The sequence below is a fragment of the Procambarus clarkii genome, chromosome 80 (assembly GCF_040958095.1).
Source record: "Procambarus clarkii isolate CNS0578487 chromosome 80, FALCON_Pclarkii_2.0, whole genome shotgun sequence".
NCBI classification, from domain to species: domain Eukaryota; kingdom Metazoa; phylum Arthropoda; class Malacostraca; order Decapoda; family Cambaridae; genus Procambarus; species Procambarus clarkii.
The window spans coordinates 24,098,516-24,114,994 of NC_091229.1; the positions used below are offsets into that span (position 1 = coordinate 24,098,516).

Below are 16,479 nucleotides of genomic sequence, written 5' to 3' on the forward strand. Positions count from 1 at the left end.
GAATAGCTCTCCCTTAAGAGGCTTGTGTAATTTAACTTCAGTAAAATATTTCAACCAATCTGGATCAATTCAGTGCAACAGAGGTTAATTGTTAAACTTAAGCCTTGCTAGTAACTTGGTAAAACTTAGACTATGCGGAAGGATACAATGCTCTAGTCTGGGGAAGACCAGACGAGGAGAGATTAGTGTGTGATCGAGATCAACCCATCTCACCTCTCCCCCAAGACCAGCCCCAACATCTGAGCTGTCAACATAGAGGTATAGTTGCTATTGTTATTTATGGGGATAGTCAATTCATTGCCAAGTAGGGAGTGTTAGATTGATAGGGAGTGCTCACCTTTAGATTTTGTTTTAGTTTTTCTTTTGAATAAATTAATTAGTTAATAATCTGCATTTTCATTATTTCCATGTGTTTGTTATATGTATGTGAATTTGTCCTGGTCATGTGGTCCCTACGAGGCAGAGTTGAATTGGGCGCCGATTCTAACACCAAATCGGAAGTCATCTTTAACGGACAGCAAAGGACGTGCGTAGGTTTTTTGGGGCGGCCGGATATTTTCGTCGTCATATTGAAGGTTTCGCTGGCATTTCAGCACCCCTGACTGATCTGACAAAGAAAAATGCGAAGTTTGTATGGAAATCTGAGCATGACGAGGCCTATCGCAAACTGAAAGACCAACTAATCACGACACCGGTATTGGCTATTCCTGATTTTGAGGAAGAGTGGGAAGTGCACACTGACGCCAGCGGTATAGCTATAGGCGGGTGCTTAATTCAGCGAGATGCGGATAATTTACCCCATCCGGTAGCCTATTTCAGTAGGAAGGTCAAAGGACCTGAAGTTCGTTATTCAGCTACGGATCGGGAGGCACTGGCAGTAGTAGAATCAGTTAGGTATTTCGAGCCTTACCTATTTCAGCGGCACTTCGTAATCTACACAGACCATCGAGCGTTGACACATATTTAAAAAGCGACCAAAATGCCCACGAATGTCACGCTGGTCTCACGAACTTTCGGCCCACTCATTCCAGATTTTGTACAAGCCTGGTCCAGCACATGTTGTGCCAGATACGCTAAGTAGAAACATAGCGGCAGTTCAAGTTAATGAAAATATTGAAACCATTCCATCAGATAAAATGAGAGAATACCAGATGAGTGAGCCTAGATGGAAAGAAATTATTGAGTATTTAGAAGGAGGAAAATACCCAAAAACGAAAAAAAATTTACCTATTCATGATTTTGAGATGAAACAGGGCGTCCTGTATTATGTTAATAGCCAGAATGATAGGGCAGTATTTCAACTAGTTATTCCGGACGCGTTGCGGTCATCAGCGTTAAAGCTTGCGCATGCTTCTAAAATTGCTGGGCATCCGGGGGTCTTTAAAACCCACTTGAAAGCAAAGTCTCTATTTTATTTCCCAGGATTACTTTCTGAAGTAATCAATTTCGTGAAGTCGTGCCCTCGTTGCCAGAGGAGGAAAGGCACCCTTAAGGTATAAGCCCCACTTCAGGAATTTCCTGAAATTCGTGAGCCTTTAGATCGTGTGGGGGCCGATTTGGTTGATTTACATCACAGTCATTCAGGTAACAGATACGTGTTGGTGCTAGTTGACCATCTGTCTAGGTACACTACACTATTTGCATTACCTCAGAAGGATTCTCGTACGGTTGCAGATGCGTTCTTGCGTAGGTTCGTTACTGTATTCGGACCTCCTAAAGTTTTAGTCTCTGACCGGGGTCAAGAATTCAATGGGAATATATTTAGAGAAGTTTGTAAGATTTTAGAGACAACTTCGGCTTTGCCTACCACCCACAAGCAAACGGAATGACGGAACGGACTAATCGTTCAGTCAAGGATATGCTTGCAATCCTTGCTGAACATGACGGAAACACCTGGGATGAACACCTACCCTATGTTCAGTTCGCCTTGAATACTGCCATCCACCAATCAATTAACACCCAACCACTTCATTTGTTTACTGGTAATTCATGCAATTTCCCCTCAGGTCTGCTTAACAGACATAATGTTGCATACGGGGAGGACTATCCTTCAGAGGTCCTTGGAAAAATGAGAAATGCATGGAATATTGCAGCTGAAGCGTCCAAGAAGGCACGGACTCGGTATGCTCATTTTTATGACAAGAAAGTGCGCCCCCTTGAGTTGAAGGAAGGAAGCCTCGTATTGAGAGTGAATGAGGCTGCGCCCGCCAATCAGAGCAGGAAACTAGCTCCGAGGTGGAGAGGACCATATAGAGTAATTAAAAGGTCGGGGCCGGTTAATCTTGTTATAAAAGGAGTATTCGAGGACCAGGTGGAAAGGACAATTCATGTAAATAAATTGAAACATTATCATGCTAGAGAGGAATTAGAACAGCCTTCAGCGGGTCTAGTTCCTGACTCAGCAGTGCTGACTCAGGGCCTCACCGACGAGTCAGAGGATGAGGATGACCCTCTGTTATCGCTCATCAGTAGTCAGGTGCAGTCTCGCCACCCTATGGTGACGAGATCTCGCGCTGTACAGTAAAGTAACTTCCTGGTTAGTATAATTTAGGATTCATTAGATTTTCCTGTAAAGGCAATGAGGTGAACTATCTCTATACTTGACTCAGGTAGCAGCTTTTACCGTGCTCTGAGGTTCCACCCCCACCAAACCCAGAGTATATCTATGCTTCCGCTGTGTTGTGTCTGTTCCCAGGTCTGATTGGTACACCGACCCAGTTGTTCCAGCCACACGTGAACCCTTGTCTGTAAAGACCGAGGGGGAGCCACGTTACACAAAGCCCTCCCCCACCAGACCCGGTAACCCATACATCAGTTACTTTGGGGATGAGGGACTATCCAAGAGTCACCCGGCCGACGCCTCACGTCACTAACGAGGTTGTCAGGGCCAGCGAGCTGTCCACATTACAGCAGTCACCGGAGGTGCCATACAACGCCGGGGTAGCTGTCTCGAGATCACCAGTACCCACCTGCTGCATCATCAAGACTGCAGCCATTCCAGCAGTGTTGGAGGAGAGGTCAAGAAATGGAAAGCACGTAGCAGTACTCAAGAGTTTCGCCGGAAGATTAATGATTACGTCATCTGAAGTAACAAGAAAGCGGAACTAAGGCGGTCACAGGTGGAAGGCACGGTCTCCCTACAGAGTACCCGGACTCGCCAACAGAAGGTCGCAAAATTGCCTCCTTTGGCCTAAAGTCGGCGGTACGAGGGTATACACAGTTGGTGTTTACGGCCTAGTAACCTGGTGACATCAAGAAACGCCCGAGATGTCGTGAGCAATGATGGAAGACGATATTCACCTGTACTGCAAACAAGCAACCCGCCTCTACGACCTTCTGACACCACTCCTGCTACGAGACACTGTTGGTACATCCAGTCCTGCTCTGCTGTGGTCATCTGCGACGTCAAGTTAACATCAAGACTGCCGTGTGAACTGTGATTGATATGAAGGCGTGTGGACTGTCGAGAGCAAGATCAATGGCCGAAGTAACAGTATTCTACAGCTGTCACTTGGCACTCCGCTCTACTACACTCTGTCGTCATTCAAGACTACCGGATGGGAGCACAAGAGGACCAGGTATTGATGTCTACACATGGGAAGAAGCAAGATCGACACCGTCATCATCAGCGACTACATTCAGCACCCAGCAGCATCGATTTTTTTTTCTCGATTACTCAATATGAACAATTGATACAAACAACAAAGTTGGCTCTGAACATTTGTATAAAGAACATCTGGACACTTTTATTTAAATGTTGAAAAACAGAGTTAGAATCACAATACTTTTTAAATGTTGAAAAACAGATTTAAAATAATTGTGGTATAATATATGAAAATTTTACTCTATGTATTGGTCATTGATTAAAATCGAAGCCCCTGTGTAATTGTTTAAGCCCAGAACAAACGGTTATGGAAAATTATGTTGTGTGCTACTTTTTCAGAATGTTTGAACACAGGAGAGGCGGACCAATATAAACATTGACACTTCTAGCGAGTGAGAACACTTGGCTGTACAGTCAGCTGAAACCTGTGATATAGTATAGTAGAATTTTTGTTTATATTATTAGATACTTGTAATAAACGTTATGTGTGTTCCTTAGCATGTCAAGGTTGACATTGATGGGGAGTGGTCAGTACACGGAGGTGAACCTGATAGTTCTGTAGTACGCTCCCGGATGACTGAAAGTTCAGTCTGAAGATATAACTTTAATGTTTATGTTTGAGCACGATGTGGCCGGCTCTAGAGGACATATGAACTTGGCTAGTGAAGAGCCAAGAGATTTTAATAGCTAGTCTTTGATGTTAGAGTAGGGACATGTTATTTAGCTGTCAGTAAGGATAGGATGTATGTTTCCTGATGTTGGAGGATTACTGTCAGTTGACAGCCGAGACATTTATGAATTTAAACATGTTGATGATGTTGGACACTCAAATATTTGTCAAATTTTCTTAGTTAGGTTAGCTTTTGTTTGTGGCATGAGTTGAATTGTGGGTTTGGATACTAAACCTCGTTATTTTTAACAAATTAACAAGGTGTACTAAGTGCTTGTGCGGTGGGGGGGGGGGGTTGTAACAAACTAGGCTGTTGTAAGAATTATCCAGAAGGTTCCAGAAGTCGGGTAAGGACCTGACCTCTCAACGCGCATTCCTCTGGGGATTAGCAAGTCTGAGTCACAAAATGGCGGACATCTTTGTTCATAGTTTTGTATAATGAACCATTCTATAGTATTCACTTATTTAGAGAAATTAGCCTTTATTCATTTTGTATTAAAATGGTATTATATAATATTACTGGGTACAATATCAAGAGTATTCTAATTATTGAGTTAAGTCACCATCAGTGACGTCACGAACCAGATCTAAGTTGTAAGGCAGAGTGACCTGGCGGTCATAGGTCATCAGGGTTGACATGTCCACTAATTCTCAAAGTTCAAATAACCATTTTGGGGATCGGGAATAGCTCTCCCTTAAGAGGCTTGTGTAATTTAACTTCAGTAAAATATTTCAACCAATCTGGATCAATTCAGTGCAACAGAGGTTAATTGTTAAACTTAAGCCTTGCTAGTAACTTGGTAAAACTTAGACTATGCGGAAGGATACAATGCTCTAGTCTGGGGAAGACCAGACGAGGAGAGATTAGTGTGTGATCGAGATCAACCCATCTCACCTCTCCCCCAAGACCAGCCCCAACATCTGAGCTGTCAACATAGAGGTATAGTTGCTATTGTTATTTATGGGGATAGTCAATTCATTGCCAAGTAGGGAGTGTTAGATTGATAGGGAGTGCTCACCTTTAGATTTTGTTTTAGTTTTTCTTTTGAATAAATTAATTAGTTAATAATCTGCATTTTCATTATTTCCATGTGTTTGTTATATGTATGTGAATTTGTCCTGGTCACGTGGTCCCTACGAGGCAGAGTTGAATTGGGTGCCGATTCTAACACCAAATCGGAAGTCATCTTTACCGTTGATTTTTTTTAAATAATTCCACACTCAAGTTCCAAGGTCATATGTTACTAGTGGGGATCAAGCCCCAAGGTTGATTAATTAGCATGATCGATCCAGACCTCGATCATTGCTCAGTGTTACTGGTCTGGTGGTGGCGGCGGAGGCGACTCTAGGGTTTTGCTCAAAGCCTAGGTCACGTCATACGGGTTGTAGAATCCTAAGTCGGTCAATCGTCTTAGGACCACGTGGCGTGGAGTCGGCTTTAGTAAAAGTTTTGGAGTCCCTTGGTAGAGAATAAAAAGTAAGAATACGGGTAGAGGGGGAAAAAGGTAGGAAAAAGGTAGGAAAGATAATTCGAGAACACCCTCCCCGTGTTACATCAGCATGCTTCTGAATCTTCTCTAACCTTGTTTTGCATTTAACTAGGCTTTTAACTAGGCATTTAACTAGGCTGGAGCAGCATATTGCAGGATCCCGTTTTCTGTTTTGGATCCTGTGGTAGGTTAGCATAAGGGCACTTTAGAACAACAGTTTTTAGACGTTGGGAAACCTTAGCAGGACGGGCTGGCAAAAAGAACCTCCTCCTCCCCAATAAATTAACCGTGTCTGGCGGCGACAATTAACATCCAAGCCCTGTAACACTTAACATACCAGGCCAAGTAACCTGTAACTGAGGGAGCGGGACGATCACGATGCTCATCCTATATAGGATCCCTATAGGATCCATATAGAATTCCTATAGGATCACTATAGGATCACTATAGGATCACTATAGGATCCCTATTGGACTCCTATATGATCACTATAGGATCACTATAGGATCACTATAGGATCACTATAGGATTCCTATAGGATTCCTATAGGATCACTATAGGATCACTATAGGATCACTAAAGGATTCCTATAGGATCACTGTAGGATCACTATAGGATCACTAAAGGATCAGCATCTCAGAAGATGTTAAATCAACTGATACATTTTTAATCATCTGATCCTCCTCTAATACTCCACCTTTCTTTACCATCGTCATATTCATCTAAACATTCAACATTGCAACGAAACTGAGAGGAGTAAAAAGTTAGTTTTCCTGAGGCATTTCAATAGTCTATAATCATAAGAATATTTATATCAACATTTTATTACAAGAATTGCTGGAAATGCGAACCAGTGACATGTATAAATAAATGAGTTCTAATCTACAGGTTTCTTTGAACATTTCTCAACATAGAACGGAGTCGTTAGTGGAATGGTATCCACTGTAGCACATCAGTCGTGAAATATGTTGCATGTCTCTCATTGCTCTCTTGCAACACAAGTGCCTCCATCTCCATGTTACAACACAAGTGACTCCATCTTGGAACACAAGTGCCTCCATCTTGCAACACAAGTGCCTCTATCTTGGAACACAAGTGCCTCCATCTTGCAACCCAAGTGCCTCCATCTCCTGCCTGGAATGATCACCATTAGGGTATAATTATCATCTGAAATATATAACAAAATCAAGTAATCCTAATAACATTAAGCTTTTCAGTTTATTCCAATTATTTAGAGTTTTCAATTCATTCAATTAATTTCAAGCTTGACAAATAATCTCAACAATTTCAAGCATTTCAGTAACCTTTAACATTTATTTCTTTTAGATTTTTTTGTTTAAATGTCACTAGTTCACAGGAAGCAAACTTTCTCAGATCTTTTGTTGAAATTCTTAATTGATATTTTCTTTCCCATCACAACGACCTCGCCTGAAGTGCCCGTGCCTGTTACTTACCTCGCCTCAAGTGCCCGTGCCTGTTACTTACCTCGCCTCAAGTGCCCGTGCCTGTTACTTACCTCGCCTGAAGTGCCCGTGCCTGTTACTTACCTCGCCTCAAGTGCCCGTGCCTGTTACTTACCTCGCCTCAAGTGCCCGTGCCTGTTACTTACCTCGCCTCAAGTGCACGTGCCTGTTACTTACCTCGCCTGAAGTGCCCGTGCCTGTTACTTACCTCGCCTGAAGTGCCCGTGCCTGTTACTTACCTCGCCTCAAGTGCCCGTGCCTGTTACTTACCTCGCCTCAAGTGCCCGTGCCTGTTACTTACCTCGCCTCAAGTGCACGTGCCTGTTACTTACCTCGCCTGAAGTGCCCGTGCCTGTTACTTACCTCGCCTCAAGTGCCCGTGCCTGTTACTTACCTCGCCTCAAGTGCCCGTGCCTGTTACTTACCTCGCCTGAAGTGCCCGTGCCTGTTACTTACCTCGCCTCAAGTGCCCGTGCCTGTTACTTACCTCGCCTCAAGTGCCCGTGCCTGTTACTTACCTCGCCTCAAGTGCCCGTGCCTGTTACTTACCTCGCCTCAAGTGCCCGTGCCTGTTACTTACCTCGCCTCAAGTGCCCGTGCCTGTTACTTACCTCGCCTCAAGTGCCCGTGCCTGTTACTTACCTCGCCTCAAGTGCCCGTGCCTGTTACTTACCTCGCCTCAAGTGCCCGTGCCTGTTACTTACCTCGCCTCAAGTGCCCGTGCCTGTTACTTACCTCGCCTCAAGTGCACGTGCCTGTTACTTACCTCGCCTCAAGTGCACGTGCCTGTTACTTACCTCGCCTCAAGTGCACGTGCCTGTTACTTACCTCGCCTGAAGTGCACGTGCCTGTTACTTACCTCGCCTGAAGTGCACGTGCCTGTTACTTACCTCGCCTCAAGTGCACGTGCCTGTTACTTACCTCGCCTGAAGTGCACGTGCCTGTTACTTACCTCGCCTGAAGTGCACATGCCTGTTACTTACCTCGCCTCAAGTGCACGTGCCTGTTACTTACCTCGCCTGAAGTGCACGTGCCTGTTACTTACCTCGCCTCAAGTGCACGTGCCTGTTACTTACCTCGCCTGAAGTGCCCGTGCCTGTTACTTACCTCGCCTCAAGTGCCCGTGCCTGTTACTTACCTCGCCTCAAGTGCCCGTGCCTGTTACTTACCTCACCTCAAGTGCCCGTGCCTGTTACTTACCTCGCCTCAAGTGCCCGTGCCTGTTACTTACCTCACCTCAAGTGCCCGTGCCTGTTACTTACCTCACCTCAAGTGCACGTGCCTGTTACTTACATCGCCTCAAGTGCCCGTGCCTGTTACTTACCTCACCTCAAGTGCCCGTGCCTGTTACTTACCTCACCTCAAGTGCCCGTGCCTGTTACTTACCTCGCCTCAAGTGCCCGTGCCTGTTACTTACCTCACCTCAAGTGCCCGTGCCTGTTACTTACCTCACCTCAAGTGCACGTGCCTGTTACTTATATCGCCTCAAGTGCCCGTGCCTGTTACTTACCTCACCTCAAGTGCCCGTGCCTGTTACTTACCTCACCTCAAGTGCCCGTGCCTGTTACTTACCTCGCCTCAAGTGCCCGTGCCTGTTACTTACCTCGCCTCAAGTGCCCGTGCCTGTTACTTACCTCGCCTCAAGTGCCCGTGCCTGTTACTTACCTCGCCTGAAGTGCACATGCCTGTTACTTACCTCGCCTGAAGTGCACATGCCTGTTACTTACCTCACCTGAAGTGCACATGCCTGTTACTTGCCTCGCCTGAAGTGCACATGCCTGTTACTTACCTCGCCTGAAGTGCCCGTGCCTGTTACTTACCTCGCCTGAAGTGCCCGTGCCTGTTACTTACCTCGCCTGAAGTGCACATGCCTGTTACTTACCTCGCCTCAAGTGCACATGCCTGTTACTTACCTCGCCTCAAGTGCACATGCCTGTTACTTACCTCGCCTGAAGTGCACATGCCTGTTACTTACCTCGCCTCAAGTGCCCGTGCCTGTTACTTACCTCGCCTGAAGTGCACGTGCCTGTTACTTACCTCGCCTGAAGTGCACATGCCTGTTACTTACCTCGCCTCAAGTGCACATGCCTGTTACTTACCTCGCCTCAAGTGCACATGCCTGTTACTTACCTCGCCTCAAGTGCACATGCCTGTTACTTACCTCGCCTCAAGTGCACGTGCCTGTTACTTACCTCGCCTCAAGTGCACGTGCCTGTTATAGTGTTCACCTGTTGCAGTGTTCACCTGTTATAGTGTTCACCTGTTATAGTGTTCACCTGTTATAGTGTTCACCTGTGCAGGGAACGCTACACAGCTCTGATGTAACGCTACATCAATCCAACCCTGATGCTCAGTGCGCCATCAACCACGTTCTGCATCCTCAATGATAACTCATCCAAACGTATAATGGCATTCACTACCAGCTCCAAATGCAGATAGCAAGCCACAATAACATTGTTGAACATTAGACACCCATTAAGCCACATATTTGGAAAGGAGGGAAGTGACGACGTTTCGGTCCGTCACACTACTTGATCCGGGTCAAAATGTCTCCAGCTTTTTATTTTCAGATATTTGAGTTGGGTCTATAACTCCATATACGCTCAATATTGCCTTTATAGACAGTCTCTATTCACCCACTCTCTATATATGCTGATCCTTCCCAGAGCACCATGACTGTACCCAATAGTGTCCCATCCCCAGGTCAATCCCATCCCCAGGTCGATCCCATCCCCAGGTCGATCCCATCCCCAGGTCGATTCCATCCCCAGGTCGATCCCATCCCCAGGTCGATCCCATCCCCAGGTCGATCCCATCCCCAGGTCGATCCCATCCCAGGTCGATCCTATCCTCAAGTCGATCCCATCCCCAGGTAGATCCCATCCCGAGGTAGATCCCATCCCCAGGTCGATCCCATCCCCAGGTCGATTCCATCCCCAGGTCCACGTTAGATACATAGTTAACAACTCAAACATTGCTATAAATATTTAATCCACATAGTCCCTCAGAGAATCGAACCCTGAACTGCATGGTGGCAAATCCGAAACTTTACAACTGGGTCAGGGTACCCAGGAGGAGGAAGAGAGTGCCCAGAGCATGACTTGGAGGACAAACTTTGACTTTGGGACAAAAATGTTGAGTTAGACTCCCCGAGAACCCTAGGGATACCAAGGCTTCCTTACTGGTGCGTCAACAACTCACGTTTTATTCGGCCTACGGACACGCGTATGGATAGGTTAGTGGGGGGTGGGGGATGGGAGATGGGGGTTTGGTTGAGGCCCGGACACACTGTGCTACGTTAACCTTTAAGCTGCTAGAGCCTTAATGTATGCTTGTCACATGTGTGAGAAGTGGGCCAAGTGCTGTTGCTTCTGGTGGAGGCTTTCGGACCCAACAAGAGACTGGATACATACTAGGAGACTCACCGGTGCCTAGGGTGAGTACAGGTGTGAAGGCAGACAGGGCTAGTGGTGGAACTAGGAGACTCACTGGTGCCTAGGTACAGGTGTGAAGGCAGACAGGGCTAGTGGTGGAACTAGGAGACTCACTGGTGCCTAGGGACAGGTGTGGAGGCAGACAGGGCTAGTGGTGGAACTAAGAAACTCACTGGTGCCTAGGGACAGGTGTGGAGGTAGACAGGGGTAGTGGTGGAACTAGGAGACTCACCGGTGCCTTGGGACAGGTGTGGAGGCAGACAGGGCTAGTGGTGGAAGTGGTGGTGGACGGTGCAGCTGTGCCGCTTCCTGCCTGAGGCTTCAAAGGTGAAGGGCTTCACCTTCGTCACCACTTTCGTCGACACCTGCGGGGACAAGCAACAGGTAGTTGGGGCGGACACTCTTGTACACGGAACCGGTCCATTATTCTTCAAGCATTTATGCAACCCCTTACGAAACATATACATCTTTCCTCAAGTATAGCACTTTTGTTAACACTTATTAAATATTTCATGAGCTCCAGAGCACTACTAGGGGTTTAGAAAAGAAATAATATTAGATCGTGACGTTTCCAAGCTGGTACAACGTTCAGTAGTTGTAATCAAAGCAGCAATAATTGAGGAATGATGTACAAGTTTCGTAAAAGCTTGACGAATCCTGGCCCGGGTTTGGAGTTGGGCCTAAGGCCTGTCAACACGTCGGGGGAAGATGGGGTTATTAGGACAACAACAATAACTGGCTGACCAACCAGTAACTTTAATTTAGTACGGAAAATAGTTCAGGACTAATGTACTCTTAATCTATATGTCCAAAAGAGTATATCTGTCTATCTGTCTAACTTTGTAGTGGGAATAGCCCGAGGTATGGGACGGACATAGGCTGGTCGGGCATAACATAAGTGAAATGCTGTAAGAAGTATTAGCCCCTATGGAGATCCACCCCTATAGGGATCCCCCCCCCCCTCCCCATGCGATGCTCATGGACTCAGCTGTGAGATATTTGGTGTGCTTCCATAGAGTGCTTAGTCCTTCATAATAATATATTTTCTGAGAGAAGGGGAAGAGGGAGAAAGCAAAGGGGAAGTGGAAAAGGGGAGAGGGAAGAAAATGGGAGAAGGGTGAGACGAAGGGGAGGAAGAGGGGAGGGACGAAGTGGAAAACTAATCAGAGGGGAGCGAATGGGGGAAAGGAAGAGATGGGGTGATGATGGGGGAAGTGGGGGGAAGGAAAATGCGGGGGAAGAGAGGGAGGACGAGAGGAGGGACGGCGGAGGAACAACGGGAAATTGAGGAGGGGGGATAGGGGAGAAGAGGGGAAAAGTGGTGAAAAAGAGGGGGAAGGGACATGAGTGCAGCTGGGTACCCTTCTCTGTATCTCTCACAGAGAATGTCTGTTTATATGTTTGTCTCTCTGTACCCACCTAGTTATGCTTTGGGGGCCGAGCTTCGCCTCTTTGGTCTCGCTTCTCAGCCGTCAATCTACTGGTGTACAGGTTACTGAGCCTACTGGGCTCTATCATATCTACATTTCAAACTGTGTATGGAGTCAGCCTCCACCACATCACAGATTATGCATTCCATTTACTAACTACTCTGACACTGAAGAAGTTCTTTCTAACGTCTCTGTGGCTCATTTGGGTACTCAGCTTCCACCCGTGTCCCCTTGTGCGTGTACCACCCGTGTTAAATAATCCATCCTTGTCTACCGTGTCAAACACTGATAATTTTGTATGTGGTGATCATGTCTCCCCGAGCTCTCCTGTCTTCCAGCGACGTGAGGTACAGTTCACGCAGTCGTTCCGCGTAACTCATGCCTCTTAGTTCTGAGACTAGCCTAGTAGCATATCTCTGAACTTTTTCCAGCTTCGTCTTATGTTTGACAAGGTACGGGCTCCAGGATGGGGCCGCATACTCCAGGATTGGTCCTACAGTGGTATACAAGGTTCTGAATGATTCCTTGCACAGGTTTCTGAAGGCAGTTCTGATATTATCAAGCCTTGCATACGCCGCTGATGTTATTCCTTTGATGTGGGCTTCAGGAGACTGGTTTGGCGTGATATCAACTCCTAGATCTGTCTCTCTGTCCGTTTCATGAAGTACTTCATCTCCCATTCTGTATCCTGTGTCTGGCCTCCTAGTTTCATTACCTTACATTTACTTGGGTTGAACTTTAGTAGCCATTTGTTGGACCATTCCTTCAGTTTGTTCAGGTCATCTTGTAGTCTCCTACTATCTTCCTCGGCCTTAATCCTGCTCATAATTTTTGCATCATCAGGAAACATTAAGAGGAACGAGTATATTACTTCTGGGAGATCATTTACATATATCAGAAACAGTATTGGTCCAAGGACTGACCCACTGGTGACGCCCCGCCACTCTAAGACCTCACCCCTCACAGTGACTCGCTGTCTTATGTTACTTAGGTACTCCCTTGTCCAGTGGAATACCTTCCCTTCCACTTCTGCCTACTTGTGCCTGTTTGTATGGTTGTCTGTCTCTGTCTGTCTGTATGTCTGTCTGTCTGCCTGTCTGTCTGTCTGTCTGTGTGTCTGTCTGCTAGTATGTCTGTCTTTCTGTCTGTCTGTTTGTCTGACTGTCCAAGGCTGAAGCCCAGACACTTGGGGCTGGTTCCGTCTAACGTTACAGGGAGAATGCTCAGGGTGCGAAACGGACAAATGTTGTGGTTGTTGTTGTTCTCTGTTATACCATTTCTAAATATCGTCTGCCACTGGTGTTGGCTTCTCTATTATATAGAGAACTCATCACCCATCTTATATCTGTCTGGGGCTTCAGAGTGACTAGTCATACACATTCCAATGTTGGAGAGTTTAGTATAAACTTTTGTGGTGAAGGTGTTGTCTTTAGTTCTCACGTTGACATGGAGGCAAGGGCGTGCACCATCGAGTCACGTTGACATGGAGGCAAGGGCGTGCACCATCGAGGCCCAGTTCACGGGTAGAATTGAGCACTGAGTTTCGGGTAAGTTAATCCTTTAATCACGACAATTACAATAAATCCGGTTGTCTGATATTTTTGACAAGTCAGGGTGGTCCAGTAGTTAGCGTGACTGGCTGGGGTTCTCTTCGTCACGGACTTGAGGCATCTCAGAGGCCCAGTTGATTTTCTCATTCTTCATCTTCTTCTTCTTCTTCTTCTTCTTCTCCTTATTATTATTATTATTATTATTATTATTATTATTATTATTATTATTATTACTATTTTTATTATTATTGTTATAATTGTTTTATTTTGTTGTTGTTGGTATGCTGTCTGTCATATACTGTGTGATGCCATCAGTCACAGTTTGGTGGAAGCATTAATGGCATTGGAACAGATTTGCTTGGTCACAGTTGCTGAAATTAAATTATGTTAAAATGGTTTAGGTCAAAGTGCTGATAATCTTGTATTTTGTCCCCAAAACTATATATATTTCTGTATGTGTGCTTAAGGAATTGTCGGAATTTTCAATATTTTCACAATTAAATGGCGTTTGACTTTTTTTGTACATTTGAATTGAATGTTTGATTGTTTGCTGTTAACGTTATTAAGGAATTTATGCTTCTTTAAAATATCCTCAGCAAAGCAATGGTCTGATATGAGCCTGACACTTGTTGAATCAAGTAGTCAGCAGATAACTATGAGGCAACTCACACGAGGAGCACACACAACAAAACATTCGAGAGGAGGCTGTAAACCAAGATAAATAAGACAAATACCAAGATAAAAAAGAACTTTTCCCCTTATTTTCATAATTATTACGCACGATAAGAGCCGCACCTTAGCACCAGACTTGGCATACTCCTGGACGACGATCTTACCAGCCCTCTGCAGGGCGGAGTAGGGCGGGGGCTGAGCGTCCCTTCTGAAGGCGGAGCTGAAGTTGGAGAGGCGGGAGGTGCCCACTGAGAAATTGTCGAGGGAGCAGCCAAGGGCCAGAGTCTTGTCTGGCATCGATGGGCGTCGTCGCTGCGGCCTACAGATGAAGGCAGGAAAGGATTTTTCATTATTTTTTTTATTTGGGGTAAGAACTGCCGTTGTAAGGAAGCCTGATTACCTAATTCAGGTCCACCATGACCAGCTTTAGAATCATCCTCAAGATTCAACCCACAACAGATGCCTAACTCACAGGTACCTATTTACTGCTAAGTGAACAGAGGCATCAGATGTACGAAAACGTGCCCAAACGTAGAGTCTTGTGCGAGTACGGAACCCTGGACCACTTGGACATACGAGATTCTTTAAATGGCTTATTTAACTGACATGCTTAAACTCTCCACTTTTATATAGAGACCGCCGTGCCTGGTTCAAGTGGATGTAATAACCCAGATGTAATAGCAGTCACTAAAACGAAAATGTCAGGTGTCACAACAAATGCTGCATTTCCCACGAACTAAAATGTAATATGGAAAGAGAGGTAAGGAGGTGAGACGGAGAAGGAGGTGAAGTGGTCCTGCTGATAAGAAAGGACTGGAGATTCGAGGATATGAATATCCCGGGTTACGAAGGATTCAGAGACCAAATAACATAACAGGCCCCATGACAATGGGAGGATTAAAGATAGTAGTATTAATAATATATAAAACATAAATATATGATATGAAACCCAGACAGGGGCAGCCACTGTCACCTGTAGGAATGGATTCCTACTATAAATAATGGAAGACTTCAACTATAGAAAGCCCGACTTAAAGAACAAAGAATTGAATAGGGGTCACAGAAACAGGGAGAGCTGAACTATTGGAGCTGGCAACAAGAATGTTTGTTTATCCAACATGTCAGGGGACCCCACAAGAAAGAGCGGTAATGATGACCCAGCTAGACTTGACTCTGAACGAGTCAGTCATAAGGGAAACCAATTTCGAAGCTTCCGTTGGAATGAGTGATAATAGTGTATTGATGTGTTGATGTTTGAGTATCTGGTGGAGGTAGGAATACCTTACTCTAAGAACGGATCAGAAAACAAAAGGTAGGCATATCGAAGGAGAATTTACAAAATGAGAAAATTCCAAATAAAAATACCATGCATAACAGAACTCAGAAAAAATGACATGATGAACTACATCACCCAGAATTGTCAGAAAGTAGTAGATAACTCTGTACAGGTTCAAAAGGAAAAAATAAAAAAGTATGAAAACGTCAAAATTAAATAAAGCAAAGACCAAACCCAGATTACTTCGCAGACACATCAGGAGACATAAAAGTGAAGGAACAGACAATGAAACTGAGAACAGTTGAAGACAGACACACTGACAATGACAAAGAAGTGTATGAGGAACTCAACAAGAGATTCCAGAGGTTTTTACAACTGAGAAAGGAGAAAGTTCTGAACTAAGATAGGGAGGCATCAAATCAAGAATCACTGAAGGAATTTGAGATTTCAGATGGTGAGGTAAGGAAGCATTTTCTGGAACTGGACGTGAGAATATTAGGCCAGATGGAATCTCACCCATGGATACTAAAAGAGGGAGCAGAAGCACTTTGCTTGGCGCTCTCCACTAATAGGTCACTGGTACCAGCTGAACTACCAAAATGTTGGCAGACAGCTAGTGTAGTCCTGATATATAAGAAGGGAAACAGACAGGAGGCACTGAACTACAGGCCAGTGACCCTACCTTGCATACCATTCAAAATGATGGAGAAGATTGTGAAATAAATATAGTGGAACATCTAGAGAGAAGGAACTACGTAGCACATCACCAGCTTAGAATTATTGATAGTAAATATTGCCTTACGGGTTAAATAGAAATCTATGACCAGGCGACAAAAAAGAAAAGGGAACTAGTGCAAAAGCTGTAGAAGCTGGCAGGAGTCACGGGAGAG

The 16,479-nt window shown here is 45.2% G+C and overlaps 1 protein-coding gene across 2 annotated transcripts in view; it reads right to left on the reverse strand.

The window, feature by feature from the left end:
* Positions 1–6,582: 6,582 nt before the first annotated feature.
* LOC123746178 (uncharacterized) overlaps positions 6,583–16,479 on the reverse strand; it is a 110,408-nt gene continuing 100,511 nt past the window's right edge. For both annotated transcript variants that reach the window (XM_045727503.2, XM_069315037.1), the window contains 3 exons: positions 14,437–14,632; positions 10,894–11,026; positions 6,583–6,898 (listed from right to left, as the gene is read on the reverse strand). In XM_045727503.2, coding sequence (XP_045583459.2) covers positions 10,928–11,026; positions 14,437–14,632 — 295 coding nt within the window. In that variant the 3' untranslated portion in view covers positions 6,583–6,898; positions 10,894–10,927. The remainder of the gene's footprint in view (positions 6,899–10,893; positions 11,027–14,436; positions 14,633–16,479) is intronic.